Source organism: Typopeltis vanoorti, chromosome 16 (assembly GCF_054136105.1).
Source record: "Typopeltis vanoorti isolate ZY-2024b chromosome 16, IOZ_Tvanoo_1.0, whole genome shotgun sequence".
NCBI lineage: Eukaryota > Metazoa > Arthropoda > Arachnida > Uropygi > Thelyphonidae > Typopeltis > Typopeltis vanoorti.
Genome location: NC_143564.1, coordinates 97,445,463 through 97,466,289, shown reverse-complemented (window position 1 = coordinate 97,466,289; position 20,827 = coordinate 97,445,463). Strand labels below are relative to the sequence as shown.

Sequence of the window (20,827 nt, the reverse complement as noted above, 5' to 3'; positions counted from 1 at the left end):
TTTCTAAATTGTTACAATACGTACACTACAAGGTTAAATTTTGTTTTACACCAGAGAGCAGGTATGAAGACGTGCAAATGATTGGTGCGGTATCAACAAAAGATCGCACGACCCAAAGGCAACCGATAATTGTTGAGTTGAAATGCCAAATTCCATAACATCTGAAACTGTCATAACAACATTCACTACATATTTCTTATGTTTTAACACATTCACAACGGGGTGTCGTTTATCGTTCCGACGAAACTTCTCATTACTGGCAGGTTCAGCTCACACAAAGTTTCAACCCTTGGTTGATTTTTATTGCTGCTTGTTTGCATTTGAGCTGGAAGGGAAACTCACACAAGCATTATATGGCATGTTTCAATTCGTGGTAGAATTTTATTTGAAGTTAGCCTTTGTGATCTGCCATAATGACATCAAGAATTTCAAATGCAATCAAACAAACACTTATTTCATATAATTGAAAAATTGGACAATAGTTTTTAGTTAGATACTGTGTTTCCTGTGCACCATATGGTTTTGCTCGAGTCTATACAGCATAGTTTCTGTGAGAGGGAAAATGTGATTCATTAGTTAGTGCTGTTTTTATTCCCGCTGTCTGTAATTGTACTATTTGTTGAGAAATATATTACACAGACTGCAAAAGGCTCTGTACCTTATTCAGGAATACAATAAAACTACTTGTTTTCTTGCATTTGCAGTATAATGGCTGTTGGGGAGGGCGTGCTGTTAACCACGGGGAGCAAATCGCTATCGCCTCGACGTGAACATTTTTCATGTGTGAGGTATATGCAAAACTTTTTAATGTTTTTTTTTTCGTAAAGTAAAATCAGGGGTGCGAGTTATTTTTGAAGAAATATGGTAAGCGTTTTGCCGACAAGTTGACATCCTTCTCAGCTAACTTCGATGCATCAATATTTTTCTCACTACCATTTTTTTTTTCAAACCAACATCATTAAAATCAATTTAACTGAGTAATATTATAAATTTATAAAATAAATAAACAGATTAATTTTCTATTAATTTTTCTCCCTATTAAAAACTGCCCAGCATGTCAGGAACTCGATTTGTAAATTTCTGGCACATGCACATAAAAAAGTTCGTGCTTCATGGATAAATATTATTAAACAGAATGGAAGATGAAAAATAAGTGAAACTGACTGGACATGCACTATGGCACCAATGAATTAATAATGAACTACAATTTCATTATTAATTTAATCTTTACTTCATTAAAGTAAAGATTAAATTAATAATGAAATTGTAGTTCATTACAAGGTTTAATGGAATAAAACAGCAAAAATAAGAAAACACACATTTAATCAATACTATATTTCATCTCTCAGTCAATATTAAAATTGTAACACACACACAAAAAAGCACAAAACACATGGAAAAGATTAGAAAAGCATGAAATCCTGTGAAGGATGCCTAAGAATTCAAGTTTCCCCAATCTTGGGAAGTTTAATACATCATTTTTATTAAGATTAGATTTTTTTTTTTTTAAATACGTTGTTGATTCTAAAAAAAGTCTTCCAAATTTGTATTTGTTGTGGTAAACATAATAGTTTTCTTCCATTTAATTCTGTGCAAGATTTCCAAGGCATGATGCAGATCTCCCAGTTTGACCATGAACTTTATAAACACCTGGAACAGAGGAAGGAGATTCGTGATAGAGTGGGTGAGGGGACCAGTTTCAGATGAAGTTCTATTCTATCCCTTGTTTCTGATACTCATAGCATTCAAGTTATTTGCATGCTTTTTTGTATACTATTATTCTCCATGACACAGATGGACAACCTACAGATCTCTGTTCTTATTTAGTGCTTTACATATGCCGACATCTCTGCATATGCTTGATAAGTCCAAACTGGATAAACATGGTCATTCTCTCCTCATAATCATTTCCATTATTTACACAACATTGTGACTCTTAACGCACAGATTCTCACCATTACTCCCATCATATCTTCATTTTTAATATGATAATGCTGTTGATGCCATCTGTTCACCCTCTCAATCTTTCTCAGAAACCTCCAGTCTTTGAATGTCAAACAGCTCAAAGATCCATAAGTTAAAATTGGTCTGAACAGTATCTTGTATACAACTAGTTTAGTGTTTGGACTAATTTCTCTTATTTAATATAACTTTATTCATTTGACTTCCTATCGCACTAGCTTTGCTAATTCTTGTCTATTTTTCTATTTTATTTGCCATCTTCACTAAAAATTGTACCTAAATAAGATGCAATTGATTTTTTAATGTTTTTGCCTATTTTCTTTGTCTTTTTATTATAGCAGTTATTTACTTTAGCAAGAGAATCCTGCAGACTTGCACTGGATTTACTTAGAAGTATAACATCATCTGCATAAAGTAAAGAGCTGAGATTAACATCTCCAATTTTTATATCAGGTTTAATACCACTTTCCTTCATAATATGATCCATACAGATAATGAATAACAGTGGAGATTAATGCGTGCTCTTGTCTCACACACCTGTTTTAACACCAACCATCTTCCCATACCTCCTTCAATATCTCATTCACACCATATAACCTTGGCATTTTGAACAGCTTTCCTCATGCCACCTTGTCATATGCCTTTTCCAGATCTACAAGACTTCAAGTATAGATCCTTGTTATATTCTCATGATTTCTCAACTATTTGTCTTAAAGTGAAAATCTGATCCCAAAAATTACTATTTGGGCTGAACCCAGCTACTTCTTCTATGGTTTTTCTTAGCCCTTTCTCAAGTATACTTGCATATATCTTACTAGGAACACTCTGTAAGGAAAGTTCTCTGTAATTCTCCTTTTATAGATCGGTACTATGAGAGCTCTACTCCAATCATTTGGAATTTAACTCTCTCACTCCACCTTCTGAATTATACAATGTAGCTATTGTAAATCTCCATCTATGAGCATTTCTGATTGAATATCATCTATTCCAGTTGCCTTTCCACATTTCAAAGTTTCTGATGGCATTTTCTTCAAGTATTAATATATATTCCTGATTACATTCCTATTGAGCATTTTCTACCACTAATGCTATCGATGGATTCATTTAGCAACCTTTCAAAGTAATTACTCTAGACATCTCGAATATTTTTATCTTTGGTTTTTATGTTACCTTTATCATCTGCGATTCTTTTTACATTTCCAAGCTTTTTCAATAGTCTCCATAATATTTTGCCACCATCTGGATATTTATTTTCTATTACCTCACATCTTCATATGATTTTTGTTTAGCTAGCTTTACCCACTGCTTCACTTTCTTCCATTTTTCCTCTATTCTCACAGAGCACATGCCAGGTACTTTCAATATGCTTTTTTCTTTTCCTTGATTGACCTTTAACTTTCTGAGTCCACCCTATAATTCTGATTTTCCTACTCTTGCATACAATCTCATCACATGCCTCTCTGGTTAATTGTTTTCAAAATCTTTCATTTTTTCCCCTTGAATAATGTGTATTTGAGTCTACAGTTCACCTCTGAAAGCTGCTTGACCTTTGATTCTTTTTAAAACTTCCTTGCACATTCTTCTTTTCAATATGATATGCAGTTTTATCCTGAATGGTGATCACTTCCTATTTCAAATCCTCTAGCATTTTGAACCAGTGAAGAGACTGCTATCAAAAAATAACATTTCTTTCTTTCTTTTTGCATCTTCTCTCCTTGCGAATTTTTATACTCTTTCATATGTTGGACGATGACGTTAGAATTATTCCATGTCCAACAGCAGTCCAGCTGATACTTAATATTATTATTAGCTTTGCTCTTTACTCCAAGTTGGAGATCTAAACATGCTGCTGTTTAGATCTCCAACAAGGAACAACTTTTCCTTTTTTTTGTTGTGTCAGCTGCTTTCTCAAAAATTCCCTGCACTACTTCCTTAGTAGAACTTTCTGTGTGACCATAGGCACACTTCCTTTTATATCTCTATATGTTGCCATGCATTATGGGATGAGTCACTGTCCCAACTGGTTTTAAACTTTTACTGAGATGAAAATATGAAATGTTATCATTGGCCTAGCATGATATAGGATAGCAAGAGAGGCTGATATAGTAAAAAGGGTAGAGAAAAGGTCTCATCTCTTATGTCATCAAGCAGCCAAAGGCCATGTTTTTTACCCTTCTGGTTGAAATTCGGGCCTGTTCATCTCTCCAGTTGACCTTAAAACCACAGTGGAGGACTAAGAGGATAGAAGTGTGAGAAATATTTCATAATAGGAATATAGACAGTTTTATTTTTCTCTGATGAATACACAGGTCAAGAAGGCAGTTGTAGCCTGCATTTTCAATGCTAATGCACTTTCATTTGAAGGCAATCTATATGCAATTCTCTTACTTTAATAGCACAGAGGGTCACACTTAAGACAGAACCTTGCAGAACTCCCTCTTCTTGATGATATGGCTGAGATGCATTTCAAGTTTATTAAAAACAGGGACACCTACCTGTTTTTAATAAAAACAGGTAGGTGTCCCTCTCAGACCAAGATTAAACAGGTCTTTCAATATACCATTCTCCAGGCTCTTACAAGCTTTTTTCATGTCATAGAATGCTGAAACCACATGTTCTCATATCAGGAAAGTGTTTCTTATAATGTTTCTAAACATACCAAATGGTCCAAGGTTGATTGGTGTCTGCAAAAGCCTTCTTTACAGCCTCTGTGCTGAGAAGAAGTTTGTTGCTTTCTAAGTACCAGAGAAACCTTGTATTTACCATTTTTTCAAAGACAGACTGTTTCTCTTGTTGCTCTTTCAATATTAAAAAATCAGAACGATATGAGACTGTTGCTGAGATTCTAGCAAGTGGCAAAGATTTCTCCCAATATGTCTACAATAGCTTTGGAATCAGCAACAATATATCCATTATGTTCTAAGGTAGACAACCATTGTGTTCTGTATCTATCTTTCATCTTACAGATTTTATCCCATACAATTTTTGCACTGGCAGTTTGATTAATTAATGGTTGTAAACTGAATCCAGGATTGTTCCTGACTCTGACCCAAGCGTATTTGAATTCAAGTAAGTATAGTATCTACGAAATATGTCCCATGCTCTATCTTGATCTGTTTAGGCTGCTTGACACTCTGGGTTCCACCAAGGCTTTGGATAGTGGAAATCGGAATGACGGTTTTGAAATTGCTGTGGTTGCTGATTGGACAATATAATCTGTTACATTCTTCACCGCTTCATTGATAGGTGTTCTGGCTGACTGTTTAATATTAAATTTTGCAAGATTGGAAAATGTATTCATTTCAATAATAAGATACTGTGAGTTGGCACAATCCAAAATATTCTAAAACAGAGGAGGAGTGCTAATAACAGGAAAGTGATTGCTTCCATACAATTTTTTTTTTTTTTTTTTTTTTTTTTGTGACGTCCCATGTGAGCACTGGAAAAATGGCAGGGGAGCGTATTGTAAGGTCAGGTATGCATATTGAAGGAGGTTTTACTCCGTTAATACAGGCGAGGTCATAGATGTCGAACATTTGCTCAATGATATGACCTTGTCTTTTTGTGTTGGCACCCCCACAGAGTGTTGTAGTTGCAATATTATTATTACTATTATTATCCCGGGCAACTCCAAGGAGTCGACAGACTCATCAAGGGAGGCCCTAACTCTTTAAACCATCCAAGAACAACTATTCGACATTCACACAGTATCTATCCTTGCCTTGAACTCCTTCATGGTTGTAGCACCCACAACAGACTCTGGCAGCTTATTCCACTCATTCACCACTCTCCAAGTAAAAAAACCTAGCTCTAACACCCTTGTTAACCACATTCTTGCCCAGCTTCCATGCATGGCCCCTAGTCCTCCCACCACCAGTCCTATTTTCAAAAATATCTTCTGGATTAATCTTATAGAAATCCTTCAGTAATTTGAATGTCTCAATCATATCACCCCTTTTCTGCCTATCGACCAATTTTTGCAACCCACAAATCTTCAACCTATTCTCATAAGGTTCATTCCTCAGACCTGCTATCATCTTGGTCACTCGTCTCTGGATCCTCTCCACTTCCTCCCCAATATGAGATTATTAAGGTTCGTTTCATTTAATTCATATCCCAGTGGTAAATATATCGAGCATACTATAATAAGAAAGGACAGATAGGCAAATCGCTACTGCTTCCAAAGCAATATTATGCTGAACATGATGGAAAGGAGTGTGACCGCCACCATGAGCAGGAATCTCCAGTTCTATCCTTGTGTATAAGAGTGGCATTCTAGAAGGTAGGGTCCTCACTGGGCTTTACATACATTTCCTGCAGACAGAAACAGAAATGCTTGTGTTTCTGCAGCAGGTGCTTGATATCACTGATATTCTGACAAAACCCATGACAGTTCCATTGTACAAATTTCTCTATTGTATTGTAGACTTGTCTGATTTCAAGGAGGTTGAGGACTTACCCTTTTCAGGTTTATATTTCTCATTAGATTTTGGGAAGTATGGACAACCAGCATCCATCTCTTCCTCTGGAAAAAATCCAGTATATATCATCAGATGTGTCAGGATTACAAGGTAAGTTCAAGTTACTTTCAGTGGATACTTAACTATTATCCATTTTTTCTGTGAGAGGGTGTGGTAGTTTGTCTTTAAGTGATAACCTTATAAAAGTTTTTGACAAGTGGGTTCTCATTGAATGGAACCATTTTTGGAGTTGTTTCTGAAGTGAGACAGTATATCATGTAATTGATGCACTCAACAGAGCAGCAGCCACAACATAAAGTTCATGTCTTGTGAAATAGACAAGTGTTTGAGATGCTGTTTGATACTTTTTAGTTGACATGAGGATCTCAGGACATGTATGAAGGTGGTCTAAAAAGTTCTCAGTCTTGAACATAGATGACAACACTATCGGCAAGATTTTATTTTTTTCCCTAAGTTGGTACATCTGTCATAAGCATCCATGTGAAATTGCAAGTCATTCTATTAAGTAGTTTATTTTATACAGCTATCTGAAGCAAAAGTGTTATCTGTATCCCTTGAAACGGATAAAATTGAGTATCGTGCAGTTATAAAATTCTTTGTTTAACGAAGGTTTAACAGCATAATTCTTGTAGAAAGGCTTATATGCTGGTTAAACTGATAATTAATACTTAAGGAATTGCCAGCGTACACTAGAAATATAAATTAAATAGACTTTAACATATACTTTTCGATATTTCTGCAACGTCATGTTGCCATCTTCATGGGAACGTAAGATAAAGACACATGTACGCAAGTACTACATAACAGCAAATGAGAAACAAAGCGAGGAAGCTACCGTTTTCCTAAAGTCCTGATGGTGCCCCCTGGCAGGCTATAGTAGTTGTTCTTGGCCTTTGGGCTGAAGTTCTTCCCTTGATGTATGTTTCCCAAATTTGGGGCAGTCTCGTGCATCCAAATTTGTTGAGGTTTGGCAAGTTCATAAGAATTCATATTTGAACCATGAGGCTGATTCATGGAATCAGCCTCATGGTTCAAATATGAATTCTTTCATATTTGAACTTGCTGCGGTGTATTACTGATAATCCAGAGCATGGTCTGCAAGCCCAGAGTGGCTGTACTGGTGAAATCGGATGTAGTCCTTGTGTTCTGAGATTTGCTGTCCTACCTGTTTGGCCAAAGTAGGATAATTTACAGCTGCAAGGGACCTGGTATACACCAGGTAGGTCTAGGGGAAGTGGTTGGTCTTTAGTGGAGCGGATAAGGGATGCCAATTTTCTATATAGTCTGTAACAAGTGGTCAAGTCATGTTTATTTTTTAGGATTTTGTTGATGTTTTCTGAGTGCCTCGGATGTAGGGAATGGTGATGGATTTAGAGTAATCGTTTTTTTTTTTTTTTTTTTTTTTTTTTTTGGGGGGGGGGGGGGTTGGCTATTGGCTGAGAAAGGGTAAGGATGTGATTTAGTTTGGTGGTTAGGGCCCGGTCATTTGAACAGATTAGTTTAGCCCTGTTGAATAGTGTCTTAATAACTCCATATTGTTGTGAGAAGGGATGGTGGGATTTTTGGTCTGCCTGTATGGGTGGGTTTTCTATAAACTGAGAAAACCAAGGTACCATCAAGTTGGCGGGTGACTGGTGTGTCTAGGAAGGGGAGGCTATTGTTTTCCTCTTTTTCCAGGGTGAACTTGATTCTAGGGTGTTGGTTGTTTAAGTGTGTTAGGAAGGAGAGAAGTGTATCGGGGCCATGTGGCCAAATAGCGAACACATCATCAACGTAGCGAAGCCATATGGTAGGTTTTTGTGGGGCAGAGTTTAAGGCTTTCTCTTCAAAAGTCTCCATAAAGAAGTTGGCCAAGGGTGGGGAAAGTGGTGAACCCATGGCTGTCCCTCTATTTGTTTGTAGAATTTTTCTTGCCAAATGAAATAGCCTGAGTTCATTGTGAACTGAAATAGGACTGAGATATCAGGAGGAAATTTAGCTTGGATTAGCTCTAAGGTTTCTTTGAGGGGGACATTTGTGAATAAGGAGGAGATGTCAAAACTGACCTTTATGTTGGAGTGTAAGGTTTTCTATACTGGCTTTGAAGTGGGCTGACTTTTTTATGTGTGATGTGTGTTGCCAGTATAGTGTGAGAGTGCTTTGGCTAAATATTTAGCTAGTTTGTAAGTGGGGAAATCAATGCCATTAATCACCCTGGAAAAAGAGGAAAACAATAGCCTCCCCTTCCTAGACACACTAATCACCTGCCAACCTGATGGTACTTTAGTTTTTATCTGCCCATACAGGCAGATACATTCACCAACAACCCTCCCCCCCCCAACAATATTAAGACACTATTCAACAGGGCTAAACTAATCTGTTCAAATGACCAAGCCCTAACCACTGAACTAAATCACATCCTTAACACTTTCTCAGCCAATGGCTACCCCCCCCCCCCCCAGAAAAAAAAAAAATCCAAAAAATACTAAAACTAGATATCCACAACCCACCTCCCCCTTCACAAAAAAAATTACTCTAAATCAATCACTATTCCCTACATCCGAGGCACCTCGGAAAAAATCAACAAAATCCTAAAAAAACATGACTTGACCACTTGTTACAGACCATTTAGAAAATTGGCATCCCTTATCCTGTCCACTAGAGACCAACTTCCCCTAGACCTACCTGGTGTATACCAGGTCCCTTGCAACTGTAAATTGTCCTACTTTGGCCAAACAGGCAGGACAGCAAATATCCAATTTCACCAGTACAGCCACTCTGGGCTTGCAGACCATGCTCTGGATACTCGCCACAGAATAAGGTGGAAGAAAGCCACAGTAATACACTGCAGCAAGTTCAAATGAAAGACTATTCATGGAATCAGCCTCAGCCCTTAGGAACATGTCAAACCTCAACAAATTTGGATGCATGAGAGTTCCCCAAATTTGGGAAACATACATCAGAAGAACTTCAGCCCAAAGACCAAGAACACCTAATATAGCTTGCCAGGGGACACCATCAGGACTTTAGGAAAATGGTAGCTTCCTTGCTTCGTTTCTCATTTGCTGTTATGTAGTACTTGCTGCACGTGTCTTTATCTTAAGTTCCCATGAAGATGGCAATGTGACGTTGCAGAAATATCGGAAAGTATATATTAAAGTTGGTTTAATTTATATTTCTAGTGTACGCTGTCAATTCCTTAAGTATTAATTATCATGTTTAACAGCATAAAAAATTCATTCGAAGTTCATAAAAGTTTATGGGCACTCTTTTCCTTCGTTTTTGACAATTAAGAAATGGGCTGCTGAGTTTAAACAGGGCTGTACCAGCCTTGAAGATGACCCAAAAAGTGTAACAACACCAGAAATCATTCATCAAGTGCAAGATATGGTATTGGATGAATGGTGAGTCAAAGTGCATGAAACTGCTGAAACTATAGGCATTTCAAAAGAACATGTAGGATATATTTTGCATGAAGAATTGCAAATGAAAAAGCTTTGCTCAAGATGGGGTGCAATGCTTTCTCACAGTAGATCAAAAACGAATTTGCACGAACATTTCTGAACAGTGCTTGGAGAGTTTTATCAAGAATAAAACTGATTTTGTGCATTGATTTATTACTATGGATGAGATTTGGATTCACCATTACACAGCAGCAATCAAAACAGTGTACAGAAGCCGGTTGTTCAGCGCTAAAGAAGACAAAGTTGGTTCCATCAGCAGGAAAGGTCATGGCATCGGTGTTTTGGGAGGCCAAAGGCATTTTGTTTTTTAATTATCTTGAAAAGCGTAAAACAATAACTGGGGAATATTATTCTTATCTTCTAACCAGACCAGGCAAAAAAATTCAATGCACCTGCCCACAAAGGTGTTTGGCAATAGGAAAATTAAGGGAATCTGGACTATGAATTGTTGGGAAACTTCCACCCTATTCCCCAGATTTGGCTCCCTCTGACTTCTATCTCTTCCCAAAACTAAAACTCTTCCTCGCTGGTCAGCATTTTTCTTCGAATCAAGAGGTTGATTGCAGCTGCAATCAACTGTAGAGGGGTATTTTGCAGATCTTACTGAGAACCACCACAGGGACGGGATGATGGCACTGGAGCATCGCTGGAATAAATGTATTAGTCTTAAGGGAGGTTATATTGAAAAATAAAAATAATTTTGAAATTATAAATTGTTAGGTGGCTGAGAACTCTTCAGACCACCCTCGTATAGTGCTGCTACTGAACTTCCTTTTTTTTTTATCCTGATATGATATATTTTGTTCAGTTTTTGTCTTTCTTTTTCATCTTTCCACTTTTGACATGCATAGGAATATGCTGGATGATCTTCCTGATAGTTGACACATATAATTTTCTTTGTAGAGCAGGATTTATTATCATGCTGTTTACTACCACATTGGGCTAAGATGGCACAGTCATGACAGGCAGTTTGGGCACATCCATATTTCTGTCATTTTAAGTAATTTAGTGGATTAGGGATATACAGTTTCTTGGAGTCTTAGGAGTATGAAAAGTAAGGATGATATTTCTGGTTGGAACCAGGTAACCATCCCTATGGATCAGGATGCACCTCATACTTGTCACCCATTGATCTTTCAGTTCTGAATCTGTCTCCTCATCAGGAATGTCAAGGGAAACCATTTTGAGATCACTCCTCTACAGGAATTGAGTGTTTTATGAAGTGTGACTGTTACTGGTATTCCACCAATTCATGTTGCTCAGTGTAGTATTTCAGAATGTTGTTGACATGATGTATCTACAAGGACATCACCAGAATGTAGTTTCTTAACTGTTTTGGGAGAACCTGCTAGTCCTTAAACCCTTTTGAATAAAGAAGGATTACATTTACCGTTTTTTTCCGGTGTATAAGACGCACCCAAGAAATTTAATACAATTTTCTGGAAAAAACCTAAACTTTAAAGTATGATTTAAAAAAAAATGGATAAAACAATAGGTACTTTTTAATAGTAAACTGACCTTTCAGAAACCTGCAAAACCCATGTCACTGTCATCTGACTCTTCTCTATCATCATTAATTTCTTTTCTTTTTTCTTCCTCTTGTTCTTCATCATCATCTTCATATAAGAAATAATCTTCACTTCCATCAAGGCCATTGCTAATTCCACATTTCAAGAAAGATTTAACAATAGTTTGTTCATTCATTTTCGACCAAGATGTCTTAACCCACCCGCACACTTGAGAAGTTGATGGCTGTTTCAGGGCACCCTTTGGTGTTAGCTGATGTACACTGACATTCATCATCCACTTGTTCCACTCTTCCCTCACAAAGACTTTAAAGGGTTTGTTTAAAGATATATCAAGTGGCTGCAGTTGTGATTTAAGTCCTCCTGGTATGACAGCCAATTCAGTTTTGCACTCTTGGAATTTTTGTTTGATTGAATCCTTCAGATGAGCCCGGAACTGATCAAATACAAGAAGAGCTTTCTTCTTTAGTAGTGTGCCATTCCTTCTTTTCCATACTTTATCTATCCACACTTTCATGCCACTTTCATCCATCCAACCTTTTTCATGCACATGTACAATCAGTCCTGTTGGTATTTTTTCTTTAGGCAGAGTCTTCCGTTTAAAAATTGTCATTGGTGGCAGCTTCATATACCATCAGCACAACATGCAAGAACTACAGTGTAGTGTGTTTTTTCATGTCCACTGGTTTTGATTGTAATGCTTTTCTCACCTTTCTCAGCTACGGTTCTATTTGAGGAAACATCAAAGGTTAGAGGCATTTCATCCATACTGGCTATCTGTCCCATTTCAAAATTGTAATTTTTTCGATGTTGAATCACATATTTATGAAAAGAAATAATTTTGTCTTCATATTCTTTTGGTATTTTTTGACTGATTTTTGTTTTTGTACGCATACAAAGTCCACTGCGTTTCATGACGCACCACCTTTAAAATCTTCAATGTTACACTCACAGGCTACTTTGACTACATGTGTACGAATAATTTTTGTTGAAATGGCAATGCCATTTTGCCGATTTTCTTGCACCCATTTCAAAACTTCGGTCTCTAGTTCTGGCCACATCAATTTTTCCATGTTCCGCGTGTTTTTCACTATGCAAATTGTACAAAATCTCCTTCTGACCATGCCAAGTTCTAATAATTTTTTCTGTAGGCGGAGGTCCAAAATGTCTTTCAGCTTCCCTATTCCTGTGTTCTTCTGCATATTTTACAACCTGCAATTTGTAACTTGAAGTATATGAAAGTCGCCTGTTTTTTTTCCATCACTAAAATCTACGGGGAAATATCAAACTGAACACAAAATATCTCAACACGTCAACTCAATACTGATAAACATTGGTAACTGATTACTCGGATAAGATATGAAACTTGAATAGGGACTCCCCATTCTTAGCCAATGACGCGTTAGAAGTCACGTGAAGGTCACGCATCAATTTGATTGCACCATTAACTGCCTACAAAGATCTTGGAACATAAAAGGGAGTGCGTATGACTTTGAAAAGAGGAAACAATCTTTACCTTCATTATATAAGACGCGCCCCATTTTTAAGATGAATTTTTAAGGTAAAAAAGTGCGTCTTATACACCGGAAAATACAGTATATTGGTATCACGTCTTTTGTTTCTTATTTCTGTTATCGAAAGGTGTATCAATAGTATCATTACTTGGTTGTGACTTCTTAGGGCCCTGAAACAATTGAGGATGAACAACTCATGCTTGATTGTTCCGTGCCAGAGCTCCCCATCCACTACAAAGCATACATGGACACCCTCCAGCAAGCAATAACTGGGCTCAGGAGTGGAATACCAAGGCTACCCTAGATGCTATATGAGCACCAGAGCATGCCTTGAACCCTGTCTACAGACCTGCTTTAGTTAAATTCAATAAATAACATGTGAACGTGAAATTCTGCGTGAAACTGGGCGAATCTGCCACAGAAATTTGACATTATTCGGGAAGTTTACGGTGATGCTGCAATGAGTCATTCGAGGTGTTTTGAGTGGCATGCATGCTTCAAGAGCGGAAGAACATCACTGGAAGACCTTCAATGAGCTCAACCTCCAAAAATGTCAAATCATTCGGCAACTTGTGCATGAGGATCGTTGGAGAACACTCCACAACATTGCTGGCTGCCATTGTTGGTGTGTCATACAGAACAGTCATTCCCTAGGCTACTGAAGGAATGCTGCGTCGAAGTCTGCCAAGAACTCCATCAGTGTGCCATGGATGATCCGTCCTTCATGTCGAGGAACATTACCAGTGACGAAACTTGGGTGTATGGGTACGACCCTGAGACGAAGCAACAGTCTTCACAGTGGAAGAGCCCATCATCTTGATGACCGAAAAAGGCAAGACAGGTCTGCAGCTCGACCAAGTGCATGCTCATCATCTTTTTCGACATTCGCAGCATTATTCATCGAGAATTTGTCCCCAGGGACCAGACCGTCAATAGTGAGTTTTAAGGCATCTGAGGGAGGACATTCGCCGAAAGCGACCGGATCTGTGGCACATGAAAAACTGGATGCTCCACGACGACAACGTACCCTGTCACCGAGCTCTCCTCACATGCGAGTTTCTCACCAGAAACAACATGATCTCACTTCTACACCCACCCTACTCACCAGATTTGGCTCCTGTGCACTTTGCCCTCTTCCTGAAGATGAAGATTCAGCTCAAAGGTCGCCGTTTTGACACCATTGCGGAGATCCAGCACAAATCACAGAAGGCGCTTGACACACTTCGAAAAGAAGACTTCCAAGAACGCTGGAAGACTATTTTGAAGGTGATGGTGTGTAAATAGATAAATAAAGTAATTTCTCATAAACAGAGCTAGTCTCAAAACTTTTTGATGCCACCTCGCAACTTCCAGACTATGTTGAAAGACGTGAACACTACCAGTATAGTAAAAAGTGTTGGAGAGTGTTTGGCATCCGTTTTACATATTTTTTCTACCTTTGTAAGCCATATAAGTATGTCTAATACACGTTTCCTTAAAAACAACAGGAAGGTGGCAAGGTATTCTGGAAGCTATTCAAAAAGATTAGAAATGAAAGAAAGAGTACTGTAAAAGGAATCACATGATAAGGTGACATGCAAACTAAAGATGAAGATATCTTAGATGTCTGTAGTGACAGTTACTCTGAAATATCGCTAAATAAAACAAGACAGCATGGTGGAAGAAACATTCAAGAGAAGTGCAATCAGGAGCATATTAGTACTTGAGTAAGAAAAAGCCATTGAAAACATGAAATTTAGGACAACTGGAGTAGATATTTAACTAGAAATGCTCAAGTTGCTACTGCATAATTCAAAAGGTCTGGTCAGAGAGTCAAATTCTCAGATGATTGGAGTAGAACTTTCAGTATCCATCTGTAAAAAAGGAAAATAAAACAGAATGTGAGAATTAGAGAAGAGTTTCCTTATTGAGTGTTCCTGGTAAGATTTATGCAAGTATACCTGAGAAAGGGCTAAGAAAAGTTGTGAAAGGAAAGCTTGGAGAACAAGCTGGGTTCAGCCCAAATAGAGTATATCAAGATCAGATTTTCAACTTTAAGACAAATAGTTGAGAAATCATTGGGATATAGCAAGGATATTGTACTTTAGTTTGTATATCTGGAAAAAGCATATGACAAGGTGGCAAGAGAAAAGCTACTTAAAATGCTAAAATTATGTGATGTGAATGGGACATTATCAAAATCGGAGATGTTAATCTCAGCTCTTTACTTGATGCAGATGATGCTGTACTGGATTTAGAATTCTACAGGATTCCATAACAAAATTGAAATTGACTGTAGTAATAAATCTGGTATGAAAATCAATAAAAAGATGATGAAAATAGGCAGGAAACATTGAAAACGTAACCTGCATCCTGAATTGAGAACTGAATGGAAAATCTTGAGATAGTACACATTAGCAAAAAAGCCACTTTAATGTTGCAATTATGGAGCAAGGTTCCAACTTTCTGTAACATTTTTGATGTAAGGTAACGTAATTGCATTTTTGAAATCAATTACATTTACTTTACATCAAGAATGTTTCAGCCAAAGTTGCAACATTGCTTTGTGATTACAATAACATAGCAGATCAAGATTAGCCTTCCATGCAAGAAACAGAAATGTTATATATTGATCATAATTGTTTTACAGTAAAGTTTATGGAAACCTCAGAAATGCTCCATATCCCCATGCAAATCCTACACCAAGTTTGGTCTGCTTTTATCAAATATGTAACAATCATGGGCCTGAGATATGACATGCATCATGCCACAGAATGTGGCAGCAGCAACCAGCATTGTTCCAATACATACATATTAATTAATATTTTTTTTCTGGTCACTTTTTTTTTATATGTACTAGTTTTGAAGTTCTGATAAATATCTGCTATGTATAATTAACTTTTTCTAAGTTTCGTACCCCTGCTGATATAAGTCGAACAATTTACAAAACTTGTCGGGTTACACTGTTTATTTTAATAAACCTGTTTTATGGTTAAAAACATGTGGTCTCAATACTGGAAATTAAATGAAAACTTTTTTTTCTCCTCAACAGTTCTTATACTTATATAATGTGGGATTTAATATCCCCCATTATTTCAAAGCCGAATAAGAACCTCAAAGATAGGAATCAAAGAGTTAACTATAAAAGTTTCGGCGGATTATAGCGTAAGCTAAAGCACATAATTCAACACTAGGGCAACTCATAGCAAAGATGGGTAAAGTTCTGAACACTTATGAGCGCACTTTTTTGACAACTTGTATAGCAAAGTATTAAGTTCTCTTCGCTATAACCTCAGCATTATCTAGGGCTACCTACTCACTGATGAGACCTCAATAAAGGTCGAAACTGGTCTGGGTAGTGACCTTCCACCATAATGTATAACATCATACATCTCCTAGGAGATGTGATTAACATTATTCTCTGAAACCTACAGGACAGAAAACTGACCTAAGGTAGAAGGTTAGGCTAGAAAACTTACCTTTTGGCCAATTTTCTATCATTAACCAAAGGGTCATCAGTAATATAGTCGAGGGAAGAAGGGTGGGGGGATAATTCATGTGGTTTTAAGCAGCGTGTTGGGCCTGTCATTGCACGCAATGCTGAAAAGTGAAAGGCTTATTATTATTATTATTACGTGACAACTCCATGGAGCCCAAAGACTCATCGAGGGAGGCATCTACTTTACAACTCTCTATCTCCACCACCCACAATCCACCAACCTACAATGGACTACACCAATGCCACCTACTGACCACCACTACCACTAGTATTTTCACAAACAATCACGAACATCCAAGCCCACAGCAGAATTCAAACCCACAGCCTTTTGGCTGGAGAGCGGATATACTAACCACTCAGCCAACCAGGCCAGCTGATGTACGTAACATTTTGAATACTGTTTTTAGCACACACTCTCTCTCTCTCCCTAAAGATGCCCTTGTAAACATGCAGCAAAATATATGAGGCAATAAATCTGACATTTTTTTACATGTTTTAAAGCATTATTCATATTTTTAGTATGTGTGACATACTTGTTTCTCCTAAAACATCAGACACATATCAGGAGTTATTTAGAAAAATGGTCCCAACTTTATTATGTGCAAAAGTGAAATCCAATTATTTGACAATTAATGCTGCAGTAAGCAACTGCTGCAATGGTAGTATTATTATTACATCACACTTTTATGGTGTTGAAGAACTCCTTGCATGAGGATACACCATACCACACAGTCCCATTATCTATTACTGAACCCTTCATCAATACAATATGTCACCTACAGCTTACTAATATTATTTTTGCCTGTATGCAGGGTGAAAAACTCCACAACCTGTATGAAATTTGCTAACTTGCCTTCAAATGAAAAAGCCCATATAGCTCATAACTAGAATTGAACTTGCATCTTTTCCAATCAAAGGGAATATTGTCCCATCATTCTTCTGTAGACTTAAATATGGTAGTATACTGATAATATCAATTAAAAATTATAAAAACTTACTACTTCAGTAAAATCTTTAGAGGATAGCATTATGAAACTAAAATTCATTGCATCCCAGTATATAATGGGCTTGCATCAAAGTATTTTATGATGAAATTATATTCCAAAAGAACATAAGCTTAAATTTCTGTAATCTTATTCATAATGAAATAAAAGATAAACCTAATTAAAGTAATAATATGTCGAAGCATTTTGTAGACTTTAAATCATGTTACATACAATTAATATAGTTTTGCTCACCTAGTCCATCTTATTTCTGAAGATCCATCACCTATCTTTCTTGGAATAATATCACATCTGTCTAGCATAAAGCCAATTCCTATAGATACTTCGCTGGTGCTGTTTGACAAATGTTTAGGTTGACTGAGTTCTGATGCATTATTTGCAGTCATAGAATGTGAAATAAGCTTTACATCTGCAGCCTGTTTTGAATTTGATGTATTTTCTGCACTACAAGATCCCACTTTCTTGTTTTTAGTACTGCTAACATCATTTGATTTTGTTGATCCATCCCTCATGCAATCTGTGGATGTGGTTTCATTTTGGGATGCATCACGATTATTAAGTTGTATGACATCTCTGAGATGACTAAAATCAGCAGGGATATGACCAGATAAGTCACTAGTGTCTGGAGGTAGAATAGCATTTTCTGTTACTACATCAGTAGGTACAGGAAAATTAGACAGAGAGGTGTCTTGAGACAATTCTTCTAGCACCCCAAGTAGAGGGTGTTCGGTCTTTTGCTTTTCTTTCTGTGAAACTTTTGAAACATCAGGTCTAGGAGATTTATGGTTATCTGGTGACAAGACATTATGTACACTATCAGAAGTAGGAATTTGTGGTGCTAGTATTTTTAAAGATTCTGAGTTTTCTGGAGTTAATGGACTTTGTATTTCTGATGCTGAAGTCTTGGCTGCCTAGTTAATTAAAAAATGTCATATTAAATATCGTATCACAAATTTGGCACAGAAATGAATTAGATTAAATTCAGGTTTACTGACAAAATTGCCGAAAGAAACAGCAGCAAATCTGGTGCAGTTAATAAAACACTTCTATACACAATTTACTGATAACATATGTACTAAATGTATATGTATGACAGGACCACCCATGAAAGGTTGAACCTGTCATACATATACATTTAGTACAATGAGTGAGGTAAAAGTCAGATAAAACATAAGTTTCTTTGCTCTAGAGGGATGCAGTACTTTGAGCCACTTCAAGCCTCCAAAAAGTAGGATGATGGTCTCGTACTAGTTGATGAAAATCATCTACCGCCAAAAGATGTTTGTAAATATTCTTTCTATAATTGAATGCAACTTCACAACCTGGGTTAAGAAGAAACAATATTCATTAAGCTAGTCAAGCTGGCAAACACTTCATATTGTTTCTTCTTAACCCAGGTTGTGGAGTTGCATTCAATTATAGGAAGAATATTTACAAACGTCTTTTGGCGGTAGGCGAACAGCGGCATTGCTTTCACCCAAAAGTGAAAGCGACGCCGCTGTTCGCCAGTGCTCCAGGTGAGCAATTGGGACTTCCTCATTCAAGCTTTCGATGTCATACGAAGAACATGTGTCATTTTATGAATGCTGAGATGGCAGACATGCACCTCGTTTACGGTAATGGACGAGCCACTGTACGAATGTATTGTGAAAGGTACCCAAACAGACGTGTACTGCATCACCAAATGTTTGCGCATCTGCATCTGTTTTTGTGTGACTATGGATCATTCAGGGATCACGGGCATGATAATGGGTGGCCACGATCGACGTGAAATCCTACCATGGAAGAGGAGGTGTTGCATGCAATGGACAATAATCCAGAGACAAGTACATGAGCCATTGCCTCTGCTATAGGAGTATCTCGATCCAGTGTATTGTGCATTTTGCACTTTGAGTCCTTACATCCATTTCATCTGCAACGGGTCCAGTTATTAATGGACGAAGATTATCCTCGACGTGTGGAATTCGCGCAGTGGTTTCTGCAGAAAAGTGCTGTAGACCCTGATTTTCCAACTTGTGTTTGTTCACGGATGATGCTTCATTTACCAGTGAAGGGGTCTTCAATCACCACAATACTCATGTGTGGGCCCATGAGAACCTACACTGTGTGCGATCACATGCTGCACAACAACGCTTCGCCATTAATGTATGGTCAGGTATTATCGCTGACTGTTTAGTTGGCCCACACCTGTTACCACCCTGACTGGACTCCCAAAAGTATCGGACCTTCAATATTTGGACAGGTCCTTTGGAGGCTCGATGGACCCGTCGCATGGCCCCCATGCTCACCTGATTAATCGAGCATTGATTTCTTTCTGTGGAGGACCCTTAAAGCCATGGTGTACAAAATGCCTGTTGCCTCTGACATGGACCCCATGGCAAGAATCGCCATTGCCGCTGCTAATATCTGGGAGCTCCAGGTATTTTCAAAAATTTATGGCAATCAATGCGGTGTCAGGCATGCATCGCTGCTAATTGTCATAACTTTGAGCACCTGATGTGAAACCATATTATGTATCCAACTACTATCGAACTGTTCAGTTATGACTAATAAAGTTTTTTACACTACCTTGTGTTATTTCCGTATCTTTGTGTCCCTGTTAGTACCTTCCAGTGGCGTTTTTGGTCATGCTTTCCTATGTGAATATGGTTGATTTTGATGTTCTCTATCTCTCCTCAAAGTTTGTAATTAGAATTTTGAACCACCCTGTATATCAAAGATACTAATGCTACACTATTACATAAATGTCTCCTGGTACTAAGGCTTATATGTTGGCTGTCCTATTCATAATTGTATTTTTTTTAAGGAAATTGCAATGTAGACTAATATATCAACCAAAATAAATTTAATTAATAGTTCCAATATTTTGCCAAACAATGCTTATCTCAACTGCTTCTAGAACCTTGAAGGTTCTAGAAGCAGTTGAGATAAGCATTGTTTGCTGTCGCTTGTAGTTAGTCTGTAGGCAGTTATAAAAGAAACACATGTGAAGTTGCTTTGCCAGAAAACCCAATTTGTACTGACATCATGGAACGGCTGACAGTGGAGCCAGACTTGCAGGAGAAGATCATCACATGTGATGACAAGTGGATTTTCCAGTACAATCCAGAAACAATCAATGCACCGGGAAACTCCCATGTCACTGAGAATGAAAAAAGCAAGATTGAGCAAGTAAAATTGAATGCAATGCTAATCATTTTTTTTTATGTCAATGGCGTAGTAATGTCGAATGGGTACTAGAGGGTCAGACAGTTGACCAACATTATTACCTTGAGGTTCTGAGAGAACGAGTGAGGAAGAAGAGACCCGATCTATGGAAGAAAAATGCTTGGATTCTCCATCAGGACAATGCTCCAGCCCATAGTGCTCTGTCTGTAAAGCAGTACCTAGCTGATAAGAAGATCCCAGTGTTGGACCAT

General features: G+C 37.6%; 1 protein-coding gene across 3 annotated transcripts in view; it reads right to left on the bottom strand.

Moving 5' to 3' along the window:
* The window catches only part of mute (gon-4 like protein muscle wasted), a 469,386-nt gene that overhangs the window by 6,711 nt on the left and 441,848 nt on the right, over positions 1 to 20,827 (bottom strand). For all 3 annotated transcript variants that reach the window (XM_090406009.1, XM_090406011.1, XM_090406010.1), the window contains exon 25: positions 17,643 to 18,319. In XM_090406009.1, the coding sequence (XP_090262135.1) occupies positions 17,643 to 18,319 (677 nt within the window). The remainder of the gene's footprint in view (positions 1 to 17,642; positions 18,320 to 20,827) is intronic.